This window comes from Dendronephthya gigantea, unplaced genomic scaffold (genome assembly GCF_004324835.1).
Source record: "Dendronephthya gigantea isolate DGI-Jeju-01 unplaced genomic scaffold, DenGig_1.0 000465F, whole genome shotgun sequence".
NCBI lineage: Eukaryota > Metazoa > Cnidaria > Anthozoa > Malacalcyonacea > Nephtheidae > Dendronephthya > Dendronephthya gigantea.
The window spans coordinates 35,567-56,663 of NW_021163475.1; the positions used below are offsets into that span (position 1 = coordinate 35,567).

Consider the following 21,097-nt stretch of genomic DNA (forward strand, 5'->3'; position numbering starts at 1 on the left):
GATGCAGGTAAAGAGAGGGCTTTCCTTTAAGCGGCCAAAATGGTCAGACCGGTCATATTTAAATTTAAAATAGAGTATTTCGTTAAGAATATAGTTGCGAAATTTCCGAGCTAGACAGATGCAAGTAACGATATACTTGAACGCAGAGTTCTTGAAACACTCTAAAATACCAGTAATCTGTCTGTACCGAGATCGACAATAGGACCGGTCTGGCCGTTTTTTCCGTATAAAGGAAAGCGCCAACACTTTAACGATGAATTTCCTGGTAATATGTTGCTAAATCTGTCACTGTCATTAGTGTTACCCCTTTAACTTGCAATCCACATAAACTCAGCCAACTTTGAAATCTGAATGTTAACAGGAACCAATTTTATCGAAACCAATTCTGTTTTTTTATATAGCCAACGCACGATAACTATGACATTCGACAAGAACAGATAAACAAAAGCTCTTTGTTATCCTCTGAAAAATTTCTAAGCAGTTTGTTGGAAATTCTCACGATAAATGTGGTAAGATGTGCGGTGTTGGTTGCCTATAATCTATGATGAACCCTTGCATTTTTTTTCCATCCCTCTTGTATGTATATAGCTTTGTTTTGGAAGAGAAATTCCCTTGCAAAACCCAGCAAGTGATTCGTAGCAACTGCCTTTCTAATTTGAACTACCTTTCTAACTAAACACAAGAAATAGATTAACCATGAAAACTTTTCTTCTATATTCGTTCTACTGGGGTTTTAGTTATAAGTAGATTGCTTGATTTTCTGACGTTTGCTCTGTGTCCTCCTTACAGGTTTGTTCTAGTTGCTTTGCAATATATTAAAAAAATACCGGAGTGAAGTTGGACATTCATGTTAAACTAATAGTAAGGTGTGATTGCTTCCAATATTTTGAATCAACTCATGTAGTCTGTTACAATAAATCGACTATTGCATATTCCTCTTAGTGAGACAACAGATGATGAACAGTTTGGGAAATTACTGGAGAAAGTTGCAAGTATGCTACAAAGAAATTTGAGGAGCTTTTCATTCAACTTGTCTTCTTGGTAGTTTATGGCTCTTTGACTGAGGTTGAGAGTTGATTAATAGCCTTTCTCTCTTTACCTTTTTGGTGAAGTTTACCACGTCCACTAGCTTGACCCATGCATAGGAGCAACTCATGAAGTCTGTTATTTGTTTGTCTAGAAATGGGTCATTGCATTTATCGATTGTTCCAGGTAGGTTTACGACAAAACTAAATAATAGTACCAATTTTACCATTTCTTCGCTTATGTATGTTTTACTATTGCCCCGCTAATGGTTCTTACCAATCGTGGTTTTGAATTCGTTCCTCAACAATTTCAGCATCCGTCGACAACAATTGTGAAAGGTGCTGGCATGGTTCTGAAGGCGATAATCGAGGTACGTTTTATTCATTCATTCATCCATTGAGAATTTTCTGCCTTTGACGAACGTCATTTATAACGCTCTGCATTTTTTTACCCGTGATGAATGTACATATTAGTTCAGTTGATATTTAAGAGGTTTTAAAAAGTCTTAATTTTGAGAGGTATTATACACACTTCAAATCAAGCCAGGAACAGATGACGGAAAATGAGTGAACTATAGATCCTCCGGCAGGAATCGAACCTACGCTTTTGCGATGCCGGTGCAATGCTCTTGTCACTGAGGACGTACAGTTGACTCATTTTTCCATCAACTGTTCCCTGCTTGAATTTGAAGTGCGTATAATACCACTCGAAATTAAGACCCTTTAAAACCTCAAGAATATTCCTGCATCGTGTGAAGTGCCTAAAATCATCTGTTAATATTTAGTTAGAACTTCACTTTAGGAAGCTGATGAAGAAACCGCGGCAAAAATACAAGTTCTGGCGCTTGCCGAGGGCGCTCTACCAAAACGCTTACGCATGGCCATGTTTACGCAAAGCACTGATAGACGTTCGCTATTGAACAGGTGCGAATTAGTGTGATTAATTAACAAATTGTTGCAGAGGTATAGCCTCTATTCCATCCACAGGACCTGAGTTGTATTTTAGCAACATTCTCAGATTCATCTTAAAACTTGTGATTTTATAATCCTCTATATACTAGCCATCTGTAAATAGTTCAATTGAGACTAACAAGCATACTCCATAAGTAATTTATAATCATTATTGTTGGCATAGCATCATCCAACAGCAATGGCATTACTTGCGAGAATAATGTTCGTATTAAAGTAGTTATAGTTTTTAATGTCTAAAATATACAAGAAAGTTTAAATGCGAGATTTCCTGTTCATAATTTTTGGTTCATAAACAATTATGTAATAAATTTGAATACGATTTTCACAGCCTGCTGGTTTGCTCTATTACCTTGAAAGCCCTGACGAAGTAAGAAATCTTTGAAAACTTTTTTGCGAGGGCCATTATTTACATAAACCCATTGAGGTGATTCTGACTAACCAATCGTATTCATGACTAAGTGGTATCAACTGCTTTGGTAACTAAACTCCATCATTCATCCTTAAACTGTGCCAACTGCCCCACTGAGGAAATAATTAAATAGTAATTCATTCAGAAGTGTAAAACCTTTTTGTAAAGAAACAATTTTGTTGGAAAGTTTTTATCTTTCCTTCAGCCACCAGAGACTGAAGAAGATCGTTTATCAATTCGTGACAATGTAAAGCTTGCAGAAGTACGTTTTAAATCAACAATCGTGTTCCAAAATTTCATAATGCATGCTTGCATGTACGTATAAGCCTGTTATTTCACGCGTTATACTTGTGTCTTAGAGCTCTGGAAAAACGAGGGGAACGTTGAGGAATCAACTTGAAGGATATCTCTCGCATTGGAGGACAAAAATAGGATTCAAATCCAGGAAAGATGTGAGAATTTAAATCCAGTTTTTTTATTACAAGTAAGTGTTCATATTAAGAAAATGGGAAAATGTTCTAGTCGTTTGAAAGATGAAAAAGCAATGATATTTAAGCGGATCTTTTTTACAGATTCAGTCAAGATCTGACAGCGTACAACCTGATTTGGATATACAAGGTGAGTCTCGAAGTTAAGGTTAGTTTCCGTTGAAAATATAGGATATGGAAATGTATGGAGGATTTCCTGTCGCTATGAGTATAACAAGACAAATTCAATAGTCCTGACCTCTTTCTCTAAACTGTTCTCGTAAAAGAGTATGAAACAATTTCTTATGTTTTCAATGTGACAGACGCGAGAGGAACTTCTGGGGCACTCGAATCTGATTTGCACGCATTTGCAATGGAAAAAGATCTGAGTGGAAACTACATTGTCTTTTGGAATCACCTTTAGTTTGAAGTCCTGTATGAATGTTTAGCTGATGAGCTGAAATAGGTTAGTGATAAGCCTAACTGCTCTAGCTTTTTAACAGTTCTTCATAAAGCGTCCCCCCTTATTCCTCGATAGGAATCAAACTCAGTAACGTATCTCTGCTATCAGGTGACTATTATTTGAGAGTCTTGTTGGAACAAAACGACGAGGAGACGCCGATAACAAATGTGTGAGTCCACGACATTTATCTGTCAGGGTTTGCAAATATTCAAACTACTTTCCATGTGCTTTTCTGTCTGGCTTCCCCCTATTCTCTATATTGCTGCACAGTTCACGTAATGTTATTTGTCCTGCAGAATGTAGTAGAGAAGTATAGAATCATGGATGAAACCATTCAAGATTCGATCGACTTTTCTATTTTGTTTTCAGGCTCGAGTTGTCTAACGATCTGTATCACTGATTCCTATTGACAACTAAACCAACTATGAAAGCAATGTGCCTTCAGGTGAGGATGTCGTTTAGCGGGAATGTAGCCATGTGTAGCCTTCGAAGAATGAATTAAACAAATTGGAATATTTCATTCACAGGCGATGACTAAAGTTTATGGAAAATATCACGAAGAGATTGGAGCTTTTAATGACACCAAGCTAAGGATCATCTGTTATTGATCCAGTGTTACTGCAGGAGCCTGAACTAAACTAACTTTATTCATACTGTTTCGTATTTTTAGCATTTACATGAAAATGGCATCACTAACAGGGATTGGAAGGTAAGCACGCCCTAATTTATTTATCAATACTGTCTTTATATCCTAAACTTTAACGACCATAATTTAACTTTTTCTTCTTTAGCCAGAAAATGTTTTATTGTGTTCCTCGTATGATGAAACGTTTATAAAGGTTTGTGTCGGTTGTGTATTGAACTTGTGTTTAAATTGCCCTTTAAATTGTCTTTGAAGAAACCATTCGATGTGACCATTGCCAGCAAATCCTGCAAGTCACTATAATCTCAATTCCGAGTTTTGTCCGTGATTTCGTTTTACGAAAGCAGAGCGCATTCTGCAAACGTTTTAGGTTCAGTTATTTCTCATTGTTACAGATCTCAATGATAACAATTAATTTTTTAGATCAGAATTCCTATATGGAAACACTCTGTGGTACACCAATTTACCTCGCTACCAAAATGTTAATCCCGTAGCCTGAAGAACGATCCTACAAGAAATCGTGTGACTGCTGGAGCCTGGGAGTTATACTATATGTTTGGTATGCCATATACTTCAGTTTACTCAAATTCACGTAGTGAACACGATTTGTAATGAAGCTGGAGGTAGCTTAACCTCATTTCAAAATTGGAGTACGTCAATGAAAAGTTAACGTCTTTTAGACTTTCCGGATCTTCTTTATTTTCAAAGCAGGCAAATAACCCATTGGAGAAACAAGTCAAAGAAGGGTCGTATAAATTTCCGAACAACCTCTGGAAGAATGTTAGCAGTGAAGCTAAGGATCTTATAACAAAACTGCTTACTGTTGGTCACAGAAAATGCATCACGGTTTCAGAAGCTCTGGAACATCCTTGGATGAAGGTGATGATGAAATTACTAACCGCCTTATAAAACCCCGCATCTAAGATTTTTCAAAATCGGCTGACCTTTTTCGTCTGAGTCCCAGCTTTTTCGAATTGTTAGAATTAGTTTGGTTGAAGTTTAGAACTGATACAGCTATCCAGCATAAATAAAGTCAGTTTAGTTCAGGTTTCCTCCTGTAGTAACACTGCATCAATACGGGATGACCCCTACTGGACCTCCATAAAGGACAATTTAGAACTGATAGAACTATACGGTATAAATAAAATTAGTTCTGTTAGGAGAGAAAGCTTTTAAAAGTGTTAGATTGATCCACGATTTAACAAGTTTTTTTTGTCTTTTGTAGGATAAAGAAATGATAGAAAAAGCAGAAAAAATGATAAAACCGACCGTGGATGGAAGATCAATGTCTATATTATAAAAGGTATGTTGAAAACTACGATACTTGTCCCGTTCTTCCGTCCAATGACCCTTATTTTCAACTCGCAATTGCAATGAAACATTACATGTTTGCAAGTTACATCGAAATTTAACCAGCTTTCCGAAACAATCTCAAGGCGCTGTTACACTACGCAACTTTCCTTGCAAATTGCAAAACCATTCTACTCCTGAGGCATCTAAAGTTGTCAAATACGAACATCTATTACGATCTGCTAACGTTTCCTTAGTATTTCGAACACTCTTTACAAATTAACATCCTTCGGAATTATAATTGCATTGCAAGTTGTAAGGAAAATTGCATATTGTATAGTAGCGCCTTCAGTAAAGTTGAAAACTCACCGTGCAATGAAACATTGCATGTCGGCAAGTTAAAAGGCAGAAAATAACTGTCACCGTACATGGTGAAGACTGGCCGACGGTCACGTTCAGCAGACGAGGCTCTGCGAGCAAATAAATTACTCAGTGGCGTAGCTAGCACGACAATTTAGCAGCATGACTGAAAATGCTTCATGTAAGATCACATCACTAGTTATTCCGATAAATAAAAGAACAGGGGCCGGTTGTTCGAAAGGTGGAAAGTCGCTATCCAACGGATAACTCACTATCCAACGGATAAGTTTTATCCAGCGTGTGATTTGGGTTGCACGAAGCTTGTATAACTTTATCCAGAGGATAAAAATCGCTATCTACCGGATAAATTTATCCAAGGTCCGGAGGTGGTTTAAATCCACTATCTAGTGGATAAATTCAAAGATACAAGGTAACACTGTAAACATTTATATAAAATAGGACAAAAATGCAATATTCCTCTTACTGTGTTTCAACAAACTAATACACATCATGATTGTATTCACTATATATTAAAAATGTTTTCGAAGTGCAATTTGTCGCAGCAGCGTTTCACGTTGCCTACACATTCCGTTCGACCGGCGATTTTTTGGACATCCTCGCATTTATAACAGGTGGTAAATTTACTATACGCTTCTAATCAGTTTATAAACGCGAATATGCAAAGAAAGATTCAACCTATTCCAAGGAAACTTGCTAATATCTAAGTAATTTCATTCACGAACATTAAAATAGTGTTTCTAAATTTGCTATTGGACCGAAAGGCAAAGCGTTGCAAGGTCAAGGAATAAAATTGCAATGTGTTTAATTAATAAAATCACTATGATGTGAAGTGCAAAGTTCGAGCAAATCACTTGTTCAAGCCTTTTCCATTCAGTAACTATACTCGAGCATTCGTAATGATTATGAATTCAATGTTGTAAATGCTTAGCAACAGCTGACGTTGTGGTACGAAATTTCAGAATAATACTGTTTTCTTCTGGTAAATTTTAACTTATCTATTGGGTAGCTATCACTTCACTATCCACGCTTCCTGCAACGCGTTTTTATCCAATGGATAACTATCCAGATTTATCCGTTGGATAGGACTTATCCGTTGGATAAGTTATCCATCTTTCGAACAACCGGCCCCAGTTCCATACCTATACTTTTGTACGTGTGAAACTTTTCGCTTGATTTTCTTTTAATTGTGAGAATCCGACCGTGCAGCAAACATTGAAATAAAGCGATAACACTAAACTTGATTGTGATAGCCCTGAGTATATACCGCTATAATAGCTTTGTTCCTCATAATGATATGCTGGATTCCTCGTCCAGGTATAACTTCTAAAACACGCCTTATTTTTACTTGTATTCCAATGCACCTAAGTTAGTAAAAAACCTGACAAACCCGCTGGTAGGGTGTAAAGAATTTATTTCTAAATCAAAAACTCGCTCTTACATAAGCCATTTATTGAAAAATTTTCGCTATATATTTCAGTCAGATGGATCTCTCAGTCATTTCTCATTCCTTAGTGAACAAATAGTATTTCAGTGAATTGCTAGAACATACCTGAAAAACAGCTATAAACTTCAATTCTCAAAGATATGTTGCGTACCATGTCTTTGGATGAATGCGGATGTAAAGCGCGGTTACAGTTGGTGATAGGACATTTTCCACCAGCGAGTCTCTAATGAAATGAATAATTTGTTAAACAATTAATCTTAATCACACATTAAAAGTTATATATGACCGCATGGAAATGATGTGATGCATATAACGTGACAGGGTAATCTGTAGAAGCCTTGCTTATTAATCCAGCTAACCCTGACTAGTCCATTTATTTTGTAATGATCGAATTTTTGCCCGTCGGAACTACAGGACACAGAATAGGTCTTCACCCACTAATTATAATCACGACGACTTTGAGTGAAATCGCTCCGACAAACATCTTTCTTGCCGAACGCATTTGGTCCTGGTTATTTTTCCGTGCAGACCAGGAAGCTGCCTCATTTAAGCGACCATGTCCTGTCGACTTATCCGCATTCCCAACACTTGTTGCTATTATCTGGGATGTTATGTGTCTTCAGTACGTGGGCCAATAATTAGTATCAATTATCTTCTGGCACCAAAACACCATCGAACAATCATCAACAAAAATGAAATGATAATGCATATAATTTTGCCATACACGGCTCCTCCAGAATTGAAACCAGTCGAGGTACAGCGTTATTTCCATTGATTTTGTGAAATCTTTACTTGGGGGTTAACATCGAATTTTATCACATTCCCATATAGGGGAATTACTGAATAAAAAAATAATGTCCAACAGTCCTAATATGACATAATAATAAACTGAACATATACCATGTAGCCTGCAATATTTACCTTGCTTGGTATGTCAGTCCATCAAATCCATGTATGGCACAGCGATGGATGGAGGTGTAGTCAGTGATAAGAGAAAGGTAATAATTGTTAGCAACTCCTGGGTTGCCAACTTTATTTGATCTAAAATTGAAACACAAGGAACAAGTAAATTATTATATCATTGTCCAGGGTTGTGAGGTTATCAGCATTGTGATATCCCAGGTTCATGCGTACCGCTACCATGGGACAACATTCCTTAGCGAACAAATAGTATTTCAGTGAATTGCCAGAACATACCTGAAGAACCGCCATAAACTTCAATTCTCAAAGATATTTTGCCGTACCAATTCGACTCTATATGCCATAGAATCTACAATTGAGATTACAAGAACATAACTATCACACAATTGAAACTATAATTGTATATGAATCACAAGGGCCTATACAGTATAGTAACAGCATGTATTTTTGACTTCTATAACACAAGAATATACAGAACAAAATGCAGGTTGTTTTCTTTCATATTCACATAATACCCCCAACCCCTGACAGTTACATATATATTGGTAAATGCAATTACATAATAGGAAAGGGAGAAAAAAAATCTATTTTTTATAACACCAGTGAAATATTGTGTACGCATAATACTTAGCGCTATGACCCATGCTGTCATGCTTCCATCACCAGATATCATGAAATCATCTTGGTTTTTTAATGTTGAAATTAATCCGTTTAATTTAAAAAGCACAAAAATACCACCAAAATATAGCTCGAAAATTTCTAATCAAGAAATTAATCAATACTGCTGTTAACCTGACACTGCAGTGCAACTCTAAAAATCATATCAAATTAACAGGATTACAAAATGGAAATATAACTCGCCTTTGGAATTTCGTTATTTTCTTCGTTATTTTTTATCCTGTCGTCTTTTAACCGTTACATATAAACTGTAAAGGCATTAGTTATCTTTTCTGATAGGATTTAAGTCAGGATGGGCAGAAAAACTCGAAAAATATAGATTTTTTTATTTGTTATTGTGTATAGCGAGGTGTTGCTCAGCCGCATGCACAAGTGGTTGTCGCGTGAGGTTAGAGGTGTCAAAAACGTAATGTTGCCTACCCCGTGGGGGTAAAATAAGCCCAGAAATCGATTTGTGGGTAAAATTTTCCCTAGAGGTCATAATTGTCAAATTTTCGCTAATATGGTGATAATTATATGTACATTTCGGGTTTCCGTTTGTAAACACATTAGTTGGAAATATCACTACAAATCGCCAAAGCAACTGTATTTCGAGTAAAATATATGAAAATATTGATCCCAATGTAAGCTACAAATATTTGGAGGTTTTTAGGCGAGATTTTTGGAAGGCTTTGCGTATTTTTGCTTCTCTAACATTCAATTTAAAAAGTACAAGTTCTGCAATAAATATCTTGGCTTATAGGAAAGCTTTTGAAATGAACTAAAGTTATACAAATAGGTAAATGTTTTTTCTTTAAGATAATACAATTTCTAGTTGAATTGATAAAACACTTCCAGATAAAACCGAAATTATCTGTGTGCGCCGTTTACGACCGGACAGCAATGAGTTTAGTGGTCTCATATTTATTAAAATGGGTGAAGTATTCGCAGAGTAATCACAAGTTTAAATGAGCTTACCACTTTGAAATATCCTCTGATCGGACGTCTAACTGAGAGGATCCCTTAAACATCGAGAATACTTCATTAACAAGTGCCGCATTCTGTCCTGTTTGAGAAGGTACAAGAACTTCGTCTTGCGTATTGGTTACTCTTTGCTCCGTTGGAAGTTCCATTCTGTTGTATGAGGACAACACTTGTAGTTGGTGTGATGAAAGGATGCAGATTGTCCGTTGGATGTTGTGCTTTTGTATTTGAGACGGACCACATTAGATATCAGCGCAAAATTGACACATTCATGGGATTCGAACCCATGAACTCCTAAAAAGGAGTATCCGCAAAATGTGTTCTTTGTGTGGCCAGGAAAAAGAGAGAGCTACAGGGCTTCTCCCAAACCGACTGGCAGACAATACGAAACGTAGAGGACAAGACAGTACAACACAACACAACACAAAACACACAACCGACGACACAACATCCAACAACCCACAACCCACTAACTCTGTAGCTGAAACGACAAAAAATATGGTGAGTTGTTCCTAGAAAATGAAGCATCACAATTAGCATGAAGGCAATTGCTGGCTGGGGTTTAACTGACGGAATGGATATGGGGTGGCTTCTTAGGGTTGGATACTGAAACTAAACTACGATCGTCTTTGTCTGAAAAACACAAAAAAAAATTATTAGTAGCTCCCTAGAAAACGAAAAGCAAAACACAGTTAGACAAGCAGTGAGCCGTGTTTCCAGATACGGGGACAGAGATTCTTAGCTAACAGCGGGGCCACGGGGTCTACTTCTATTTAAAAAATTAATTATACATACCTTGATCCTACCTAAAGAAAGAACTCACTTACCTGAGAAAAACGGTCGCAGACGGCTCTGTTTTATAGCCTGTAGGCTCTTGCATAATTCAGCAAAATTAAGACAACTTGATTGGTTATTTCTGTACACAGGTCAATTTGTCATTGGTCAAATTTTGTACTCCACGATTGGTTCAATAAAAACCAATCAGATTGGTTAATCTATATTCAAAATTTGATACCGTTTCTTTGATATTTGCAAGGTGATTGCACAACAAATGTTCGATTTCACACGTTTTGGAGCATATTCCAAGCCAATGTATCACAGTATGAGTGTATTTGTTCGATTATTTCTCTCATGAAGTTCACAAGAAATTACAGTTCAATCATTATTAAAAGGCTTTATTCCCCTACCAGCTTTAGAACCCCATCGAACAGGAAAGTCGGAATTTAAAAGGCAAGTAAATCTTTCAAACTGTTGTAGCACTTGAATTCTGTGGTACATTTAACTACTGAACCTTTCAGAATATTTGTAGAATTGGGCATGGCATGGAATAATAGTAAATATAGCAAACTGACAAATTCGCAAATGTAGTAAATTTCAAGGCTAAATATTGCAAATTCCAGTGGAAATACGGCGTTTTACCGCTATGCATACATAGCTATTCACAGCTACGATATTCACGTGTTGTATATATTCAATATTACACATCAAAGCGGCCTAATTCTTTGGATATTGCCCGAATGCAAACGAAAACCGGTTGCAGTGGTTTAGCTCACATATTCAGGATTATTTTGATATCTTTAGCGTCAAAATCAAGCCTTTAGAAGATTTTTGCCCATTTTTTATTTAAACATACCTGATGATATGATATATCGCATCACCGGCAATAATATTTCACAATAATAAATATTTCGGGCCAAAAGCCGAAAATCTGACCTAGGTCCGATTCGAGCTTGCCTTAAGCACGTGATTAGCAATGATTATCGCTTAGAACTTATAAAATGCTCTTTCTTTGATTATTTTGCACATACTACACCAAGAATTACTCAGAATTAAAACAGAATGATAACATGTCAAATTCTAGACATTTTGAAGACAACAGAGACCAAAAAAGCGAAAAAATATGGAATTTCCAAAATATATCTTGCAATGGGTGAGTAATTTCAGATAACAAAGCAAGCTATTATTTTAATTCTTATTTTCACGTATAATACAAGTGCAGGTTATAACTATATGCTGGTTGGAATATACTATTCAAAGAATCGTTTTAACCGCTATCGTTTACTGGTATTCCGGGGTCTTTAGCCCAAATACTTGCTGAGATATTTAATGTTTTTCTTCTGTGCGACAATATTGTCAGGAGTAATAGCCTAATAGGGACCAGACGGGAATTAGATATTATAGTACTTGTATATAATAATTGTAGGAAAAAAATATTCCCTGTGATATATCTTCATAGGAAAAAGTATCAAAACGGATTATTTTCAACATTAAAAAACCAAGATTATCTGATGATATCTGGTGATGGCAGGTATGACAGCATGGTTCTTAGTGCCAACTACTTCGCAGGGCCACGTGTTATGCCTACACCATATTTTGCTGTACAGTTCCATCATTCATTTTACACTGATGTTATATAAAATATTTTTTTTTATTCTCCCTTTCCTATTATGTAATTGCAGAACGAATATTCAATATATTAGTGTACCAAATAAAAACTCATTATGACAATGGCTATCGGACGTCTATTGCATCGGAGATACGACTTGTGGTAAGCCAAATTCAATGTTATTTCTTGCGATTTTTCTATGATGTCTTACATTGTTTTTTTGTAAAGATTCTTCAATGTTTTCTCAGTCTGCGAGCTGACAACGTCAAGGCCTTGTGCAAGACAAAAGTGGAAAAGTCAAATTCACTTCGTATGTTAATTGTTCTGAAAGGAAAACGTTGGTTAATGATGATAGTGCAAGACATGTCAGCTATTCTGCTTCCAAAATTCCTTTTCTTGTTAGTGTAATACATTCTCATTTTTGTTTTAGTTCTGCAGAAGATAAGACAACCGGGATTGTTTCACTGCCTTACAGCGAGGCGATGAATGTTATTCCTGTGTGCTTACAACAGGTAAACTTTTCTATCATAATATATCATCTGGCATTAAGTTTCGATTGAAGTTCAACTTTCTTCATTTTCTAGAAATTGGAATGGGAGGTGTTGGATGTTGTTCTGAGAAACTTTCCGGAGGCACTGCAAGATAAAAACTTGATACATTCTCGAAAGCACTACTTACGTTCAATATGTACAGTGTTATCTAAAATGGTAAGGGATGTAAAGTTGTGCACTTTTCACACCAAAATCATGAACTAAAAATTTTACTTTGCATTCAGGTTTGAAATTATGATTTTCTCCCTGGATTATTTCGCGTTCCTCATGATATGCGCCGACCTCATTTGTACGCTAGAATTTTTCCAGTACGGTTCTTATCATTCAGTTTTTTGCATCTATCATAATATCTTACCATAACTATACCAAAACCATACCATACCATAACCATAACCATACCACATCATATCATATAATCATATCATATAATCATATCATATAATCATATCATACCATAACTAACCATAACCAAATCATACCATACGATAACCATATCATACCATACGATAACCATATAATCCCAAAATTATATCACACCATACCATACCATGACCAAATCATGCCATACGATAACCATATCATACCATAATTATATCACACCATACCATAGCATAACCAATTTATACCATAATTATATCATACTATACTAATGATTTAATTGGATATTTTATTGTAACATGTGCAGGTATTAACAGAACTGTGTACGTACCACATTTTTATTGGGCAAGATGAACAGGTAAGAACCTGCTTCACTTTATTTTCAGCGGTTGTCTGTTCTCGCTTAAACGTTGTTGTATATTTCGTCTAGTTTTGTCTGATGCGTACTTTGGAGATTGGTTTGGTTGCTCATTCCACGACGTTAAGCGTATCTTGTCTCACCATATGTATGTTAGAAATGTCTTCAGTTATGGCAAGGTATGGCTACTTAAGATTGTCTGGAATTTGAGACGTTTTTTATGTCCATTAGCACTTTGTAAAAAATGAAGTTGATTTAAGTAATTGCAGCGTTTTTGAAGTTTATTACTTTGGAGATATTTGAAATCGTGCCTTGATAATGTGCTCAGTGAATTTACAAAAATGTTTTTCAATAAACTCCAGCCTAAATGTAACGTCTCTTGTTATGCGAGATACTCCTTCACAAGATTATTTGGGTAATAATTTCTAAATTTTTGTCCTTAGGCTGCTCCTAACATATCTGGAAAAGTTTACTAAACTTTCGCCAACGCCTCAAGTTGTCATACCACTGTTAGAATTTCTCTCTGGTATGTTTCTTGAAGTTACGTAAATTAAGAAATCTTTTATGAAATATCAATGTACCCCCTAAGGAGAGCTAGGTGTAATAAACACTCAATCGTATTCGACGAAAAGTTGCTAACATTCTTTTAAAACGTTTAAATAGCATTGTCAAAGCTTCGTGATTAGTACAAAAAATTCACAGCGATCCATTTGAAACAAGTCATTGGAATATGTTTGCCTCACACAGCATCATCGAGGTTTGTTTAACGCGATAACATCTCAAACTTTTTATTATTGGTTTTGTGAAATTGAATAAAATATAAACGAACTGATATGTTTCACCTTAGATACTCTCAATACACGGTAACTCTTGCTGATAATGTCATTTCATCCTGGTTTGTCAACTGTCCACTGTTGTTAAGAAAACAATTCGTGCCATTGATTACAAAAGTAAGTCCACATGTCATTCTATGGCCACGGAGATTGCTTGCTAAATTTTCAATAGATATTAAGAAGTGGTGTTTAAACTTTATACAGCTTAGGCAGTGTTGTTACATAAACTTGTCCATTTCATGTTACATAATTTTGCTTATATGCAAGCTCGTTTTCAATCATTTGTCCTTGTATTCCTTTAGAGTCTTAACAACGCAGATATATCTTCAGATGCTGCAAACCCATACCCTTAGTCACTAATCCCCCCACCAAATTCCATTCACTCCCAAACTCCCTTGAGAAATCAAAGGAAGACTCAAGCAACACACTTAGTTCAGAGATGATGGAAATCGTGGGTGATATGATGGTCAAATATACATTTTCTTCTTATTTGACCCAACCAAAAAGGTCTGTATGTTGGTTTCGTATTTTTCTGCACTGTGTTTCAGGGAAGATGACTATTTTGTTGTTTTTATAGAGCTGCAGTTGTTGAACGACTCCTGCGCAATGGAGCGTCAAGAAGTTGGTTGCTTGGCAATGTGTTGATCACGGTTACAGTCAACAAGCGGGCAACTTCGAACATGTCATGCGCATATTTTTCGGCAGGAAAAGTGTTTGTGTGAGATGATTCACTGCAGAAGGGCACGGAGCCTGAGGTTTTAAAAGTTGAGCTTAAGAGAAACAAAAACGAGGCCTCAATTAGTCAGGTAAGGAAAATTCTTTCAGTATCATTGTTTAAATTGGCATACACTGTATGCCCAGCGTATTCATGCTTAAACAACAAAATATATTTGCAAGAGCGACCAAGTTTTAATATTCTTCTAGTGAAAGCTCTTAGGAGCGTATTTGACATTTCCATTGATAACGACAGTAATATCGTGTGTTTGAACGTTAAAGATGAACTCAGGGATATTCTAAACAATACAAATTATGGCCCTAGAGTTATTTCCGATAAAAACCTGTCGAAGTTGGTTCGTCATATTGCAATGCATGTTAAATAAATTTGGTCAGTAACTTAGGGTAATTTAAATGTCCGGATGTGATATTGACGGTATACGAATGTTTTTCTTTTTAAGATTGCGTCAGTTATTCACCAAAATCAGAAGAAAACTACAGATACCTAGGCTGTAATTGGTTACAAAGAATACGTCAGATCAAGAGGATTCGAGCTAGAGTTTCTCATGCGGTACCGGAACAATGTAGGTCGCTAGACTTAAGGAAAGACGCTCGTAATATAATAGATTTTACAAAATATATCCTTTGGTAATTCTTATGAGTTGCAATAAAACCTTTACAATTGTTCATCCTTCACTGATGAGCTCAGAATGTTTCGTTATCACGTGGTCAATGCACGACTCTTGCCCTGGAGGAGGAACCCAATCCGGATATAAATGACTTTTTTATCTAAAGTACTTCACGGAAATGCCTTCAGTTGAAATATGAAGAAAGTCGGGCTGATGTTTCAAAGATTTTATGACGCGAAGTTGAATCTTGGTTCATCGTTTCTTCAACGAAACGGGCACTGATAAGACTTCACAGATAAGATATCACAGTGGAAGCCAGTGCTCTTTCGCTGTAGCTTGCCTAGCGGCACAGAGGTCTCAACAGATGGTAGGAAATGACAACAGAGAGCGAACATGATAAAATTTTTATGAATAAAATTATTCCGAAAATAACAAAAAAGATCAACCTGGTTGGGTGACATCTAGAGGTCTAATTTTATTCTTTCTCCAACTATGAGATTTGATGTGAGCCTCATTTTTGTTTCTTCTGTCCATCTATTATTTCTTGAAAACAAATACCATGAAACATGGTTCAAAATATTGAGACATTTTATAAGCACGATGTTTGTAGAATACTTTGCAACGCTTAACAAAAATCCGTAACTGGTATTTTCAATTTGTGTTTATAGCTTCAATCTCGTTCTACTGCAGTTTCCGATAGCAAAAATGAAAGGTAGGATAAATTAATTGTAATTTAAATTTTAATTTAAATTTGATGAAGTATCGTATACCTCAAAACCTTCAACACCACTTTGCTGGTATTACTAAATGACGCTCAGAAAACTTCGAAACATTAATTTTGCACTTTAGCGAGTTTCGAATTATGGAGTTTTTTATTGCTGAGAGAAGAAGCACTGGCTGAAGCCGTTGCTAGATCATTCCTCATTTTTTTCATTTTCAGTAATAATCAGTATTATTCACTCGCATATATTTATGTATCTTTCTCTCTGTAGTGGCATTCGCAAGTAAGTGAAAGGAGTGAGCCGTTTGAACCCGTTCTTACTTACGGTCACTTATTGAAAATTACTAGCTATACTATTTACAAAAAGTGCTGAAAGACTTCTCTTTAGGCCTCGACTGAAAACCATTATTCCATTGCACTCTTTCATTCATCTCTATAAAAAAAATCACTTTATATTTTGAAACATCTATGACATGAAGAGAAAGTGCAACATTTGGAGAGAAAAACTCACCAAGTGGAAAATTATCAAAGAAAGCCAAGTCAAACCTTCCCAACCTTAAAATTTTGCAACCCGTCACCAGAGTTGTCGATGGGAATTAAAACATTTGTTGAAGTTTGCAAGTCGATTGTATTGCTACAAATATCACGAACATTTTTTTTTAATTTGTTTTTATTCTAATATCCATTACTAGCTATACTATTTACAAAAAGTGCTGAAAGACTTCTCTTTAGGCCTCGACTGAAAACCATTATTCCATTGCACTCTTTCATTCATCTCTTTAAAAAAAATCACTTTATATCTTGAAACATCTATGACATAAAGAGAAAGTGCAACATTTGGAGAGAAAAACTCACCAAGTTGAAAATTATCAAAGAAAGCCAAGTCAAACCTTCCCAACCTTAAAATTTGCAACCCGTCACCAGAGTTGTCGATGGGAATTAAAACATTTGTTGAAGTTTGCAAGTCGATTGTATTGCTACAAATATCACGAACATTTTTTTTTTAATTTGTTTTTATTCTAATATCCATTCTACTTTACATATTTCAGTATAAAGTTGTTTTGTATTGACAAGCAATTGCTTTTGACTTACAGATGTGATTTACTACAATATTGAAAATGGCTTGAGACGAAGGTGGACTTGGTGGAGTTGTTGAGGATTATGCCATTGCAATGGCGACATAATTGATGAAATCAATGGCAAAAAGAATTCTTTAGTCCACTAGAGTCGTGTTAGAGTACCATGTTTAGAAGGCGCTTGCGACGGACGACGAAAAACAGCGATTAAATTTGCAAAATATGGCTGAAATTGTGTTTTAGTGGGGGTTAAGTGAAATGAAATATGTCGTATCGCAACAAAACATCGTTATTTTTTTGGAAATTTATAATAAATATATTAAAAGCATTTTTTTCATAATATGGCGAACATTTTTAGAAAATAGAAAAAATTAGACTTTTCCGGGTGAATCAGTAATTTTATGCCTAATTAGCAGTTGACCTGGAATGGTAAACATAATTTGCTTGTAAAATATAAAACTGATGATAATTTCACCCTCCAGTGACCACCCCTAAAAGCAACCATTCTGAACCATATAAGCAATTCAGAAAGACTGTAGCTTTGATAATTCAGGATTTAGAGCTATGGCGGTTATGACCGCCATGGTCATTTTACTCTAAAACAATTGAGATAACCTGTTTTGCATGAAATGCACACAAACTCCTTTACAGGGCCTTGACTAGTAAATATACCTGAGTTACACGGGCTGTTGATATCACAATTGTTTATCTCTTCACGCACTTGCAATAAATCACATCATTAGCAGGGGATGGGTTAACTTTGCAATTCCGGACTTGACTTGATATGTTCATATCAGAGAGATGTCGGTATTGGAGAGGTACATATTAAGACATGTTTACATTTTCAATTGCTGCTGCCATCTTCTTCTTTTGATATATGTGAACGAGTAGATAAGTTATGGATTTTTCTGATAACAGCACCGATTTCATGTATTGAAATGCAACGCTCAATACCCTACACACAACTAGTAGCGTAGTAAAATTCAAGATAAATGGTACGATAATTTATTCAGCTTTAGAGAGATTACATGTTCTGACGTTTTGGGTTCATTACGAGAGCTAAATCCCAACAAGGCTACAGGACCCGATATTATACCTCCTATTGCTTAACGAAAGATAGCAGAAGAAGTCTCTACTATGCTTAATGCTAGCCTCCTCCGCAAGCATATCTTATGTATTAATATTAGGCATTTATATTTCGCTTGGGTTAGCTGTGTCGGGGAAGGCGAGGAAAAAGTGGGAGAGATCAGCAATTTTTTTTCTCGCTCCCCGACAAAGCTAACCAAAGCCAATTATAAATGCCTAATATAAATACATAAGAGATGCCTGCGGAGGAGGCAAGCTTAATGCATTATACAATAAAGTAATCCGACATGGAGTGTGACCGTTGGACTGGAAACGGGATGAATGGATTTCAGTGCACAAAAAGGGCGATCGCCTTTCCAAAACCAATTAGAGCACCGGTTACCATACTGATAACCGTTGACAAAATTTTCCAGCATCTTCTTTGAAAGCAATTGAGTGAACTGACGGAAAAGATCTTTGACAACTTTAATTGGTAAAATACGGAAATATAGCCATGCCAAATTGCCATATTTTGTATTTCGCGCGGAAATTGAGTAACTAATTTAGTTACAAACTTCCAGCCGTAAGATTCCGGCTTTTCTCTATCCTTGTTTTAAAGATCCCGGCTTTTCTCATTCCCTGTTATAAAAATTTCGGCTCTTCCCATTCTTTGTTTTTAAGATTCCGGCTTTTCTCATTCCTTGATTTAAAGATTCCGGCTTTTCCCTTTCCTTGTTTTAAAGATTCTGGCTTTTCCTATTCCTTGTTTTATCGTCCCCCGTTCCCTTCCTCGATTCCCCGTAACTGGTTTTAAGGCTAGTTTCCACTCAGGAAAAATCTCCTTTGGATCGGAATGGACAGTAAAATTTCTTTTGTCGCTGAGTTCTCAGGCGGCGTTTATACAAAAGAAACTTTTCCGTCCCCTCCGATCCAAAGGAGAATTTTCCTGAGTGGAAACTAGCCTTTAAAGATAGCCCTTTTCCGCCCCTCCCTTGCATATGAACTAACCGCTAATTAAAAATTTTTGCGCTGTCACATGACCAGCCTTAACCAGGGTTTTCGCCGCAGCGTGGGTCGTGGAGCGTAGGAAGAATAGCCTGGCCTGCGAAGTTGGAATATGTCAATGTACACACACACCCGAATTACGAAAATTGCACTTGTCAGCAAATCGTCACAAAGGTTTAGTAAAATGTCACGTACCCTCAATATTCCATTATGAATAGGAAAGTTTACTTGAACGAGATCCGCATGTCTTCGGTTATTTGATACAAAAATCAATTCATATGAAGAAACATTGGCGTTGAATTAAAATCGTATCATCATGCACATGGGATAGAAACTTCGTCATAATTGTTAAGTCGTTTTTTGGCTTCACCGAAAAAATAAGCCTGGAAAAATTTCGCATAAAACGATAGACAAAAACATGATTATCTTTAATTTAATTTCAAGATCAAAGAACGTTTTTTGGATCAATATTTAAATATAAGTTACGCTTGTGTTCCTTACAACGGAAACAAGACCACGTGAATGAAACAGCTCACAAATTTTATAAATCTAGCAACATCTATTGTTTGCTTTACTTTAGTTTATTGAAAGGTTCCTGTTACTGTTTCAGGAAAGTAGCGGTAGTATATTTACTTTGTTTTAGGCAGAAAATGGTTGTTTATAACAATTGAGTCTCATCATAGGTAAGTGAAGTTTCCTTCTCTTACAACAACAATAGGGCCATTATGGGATACCAGATATGGATACTGCAAATACACAACTTTACAAAAGAAGGTAAGAGTTTCCAGCTTCCCGCCTGCTTCAGGGTAGCGCAGAAAGAAATAGGAATTTTTTCCCCTACCACGGTTAGAACCAATATTTTACAAATAACTTAGTGAAATGCCACTCTGACAACTTTATGATGGTCTGGGACTTTTATATTTGAACTGCCGTATGATCGTTTGCTGGTATCATGATTTCATTCTGCTGGGAAATACTCAATGAAAATGCCTCACTTTAGTCGTTGTCAAATTTGTATTTCAATTGACACATCTTGTTACAAACATACACATCAGGCCTCTGTGTTGGATGATGATGATATCATCGTCTTTGCATATTGCGATTCTAACTACAGAAGATATTTTGTCCTCGAGCAAATCTAATTTGTCTTCTGCTTTTACATTGTAATTCTCGTTCAATATCGTCAACAGGAATCCTTCACCAGTATGTTTTTAGCACGTAAACATTGTTATTGATATCAACAGAAAGGGCCATTAAAATATTGCCCGTAATTTCAGGTAATTCAATCCGTTTAATTTTTCCTTCCTCCTGGATAATCATGATTTTCTAATAAGGCGGAGTACGAGGGAAAGTAAGAACATCCCCTGACTTTTCACAGCATATGGAGAAGCTCTTTTTTTTCATGAAGGGTCTGTTCGTTTGGAGGATGAGGCAATTCCTCTTTTATAGAATTTCTTGCTGAATTTTCGTGCCAGCTTATTATTGGATGAAAACTGCGAGTGGGAAGTTCAATCGTTGGCATGCAGGCGGACACTTCAAATGAACATTTATTACTGAATTTGCAAACATATTGAAACAAAACATAGTTGATTAACATAACCGACAGACGTTCTCCACCCGTTGAGTTTTACTCAACAACGATTTGACTCCATCGTTCAAAGACACTGAGAATATCTCTTGAATCAGTTGAATGGCTTGTAAGCTATGCAGCTTCTTCCAAAACGA

The 21,097-nt window shown here is 36.2% G+C and overlaps 1 protein-coding gene and 1 long non-coding RNA gene across 5 annotated transcripts; both read left to right on the forward strand.

The window, feature by feature from the left end:
* The first annotated feature begins 3,465 nt into the window (after nucleotides 1-3,465).
* Nucleotides 3,466-3,904, forward strand: LOC114543470. Its single transcript, XR_003690052.1, has 3 exons — nucleotides 3,466-3,505; nucleotides 3,706-3,781; nucleotides 3,864-3,904. It is a non-coding gene; the product is annotated as an uncharacterized LOC114543470 (long non-coding RNA).
* A 522-nt stretch (nucleotides 3,905-4,426) lies between these two features.
* LOC114543473 (calcium/calmodulin-dependent protein kinase type II delta chain-like) lies at nucleotides 4,427-5,419 on the forward strand. Of its 4 annotated transcripts, none has more exons than XR_003690053.1 (3): nucleotides 4,427-4,538; nucleotides 4,688-4,858; nucleotides 5,205-5,419. XR_003690053.1 is itself a non-coding variant. In XM_028562436.1 (3 exons), the coding sequence occupies exons 1-3, from the start codon at nucleotides 4,591-4,593 to the stop codon at nucleotides 5,277-5,279; spliced, it is 258 nt and encodes an 85-aa protein (XP_028418237.1). In that variant the 5' UTR covers nucleotides 4,529-4,590; the 3' UTR covers nucleotides 5,280-5,419. The 4 variants fall into 4 exon arrangements, 2 of the variants coding, with proteins under 2 accessions (XP_028418237.1, XP_028418238.1); XR_003690054.1 differs by having other exon boundaries at nucleotides 4,430-4,538; nucleotides 4,691-4,858; XM_028562436.1 differs by having other exon boundaries at nucleotides 4,529-4,602.
* Nucleotides 5,420-21,097: the final 15,678 nt, after the last annotated feature.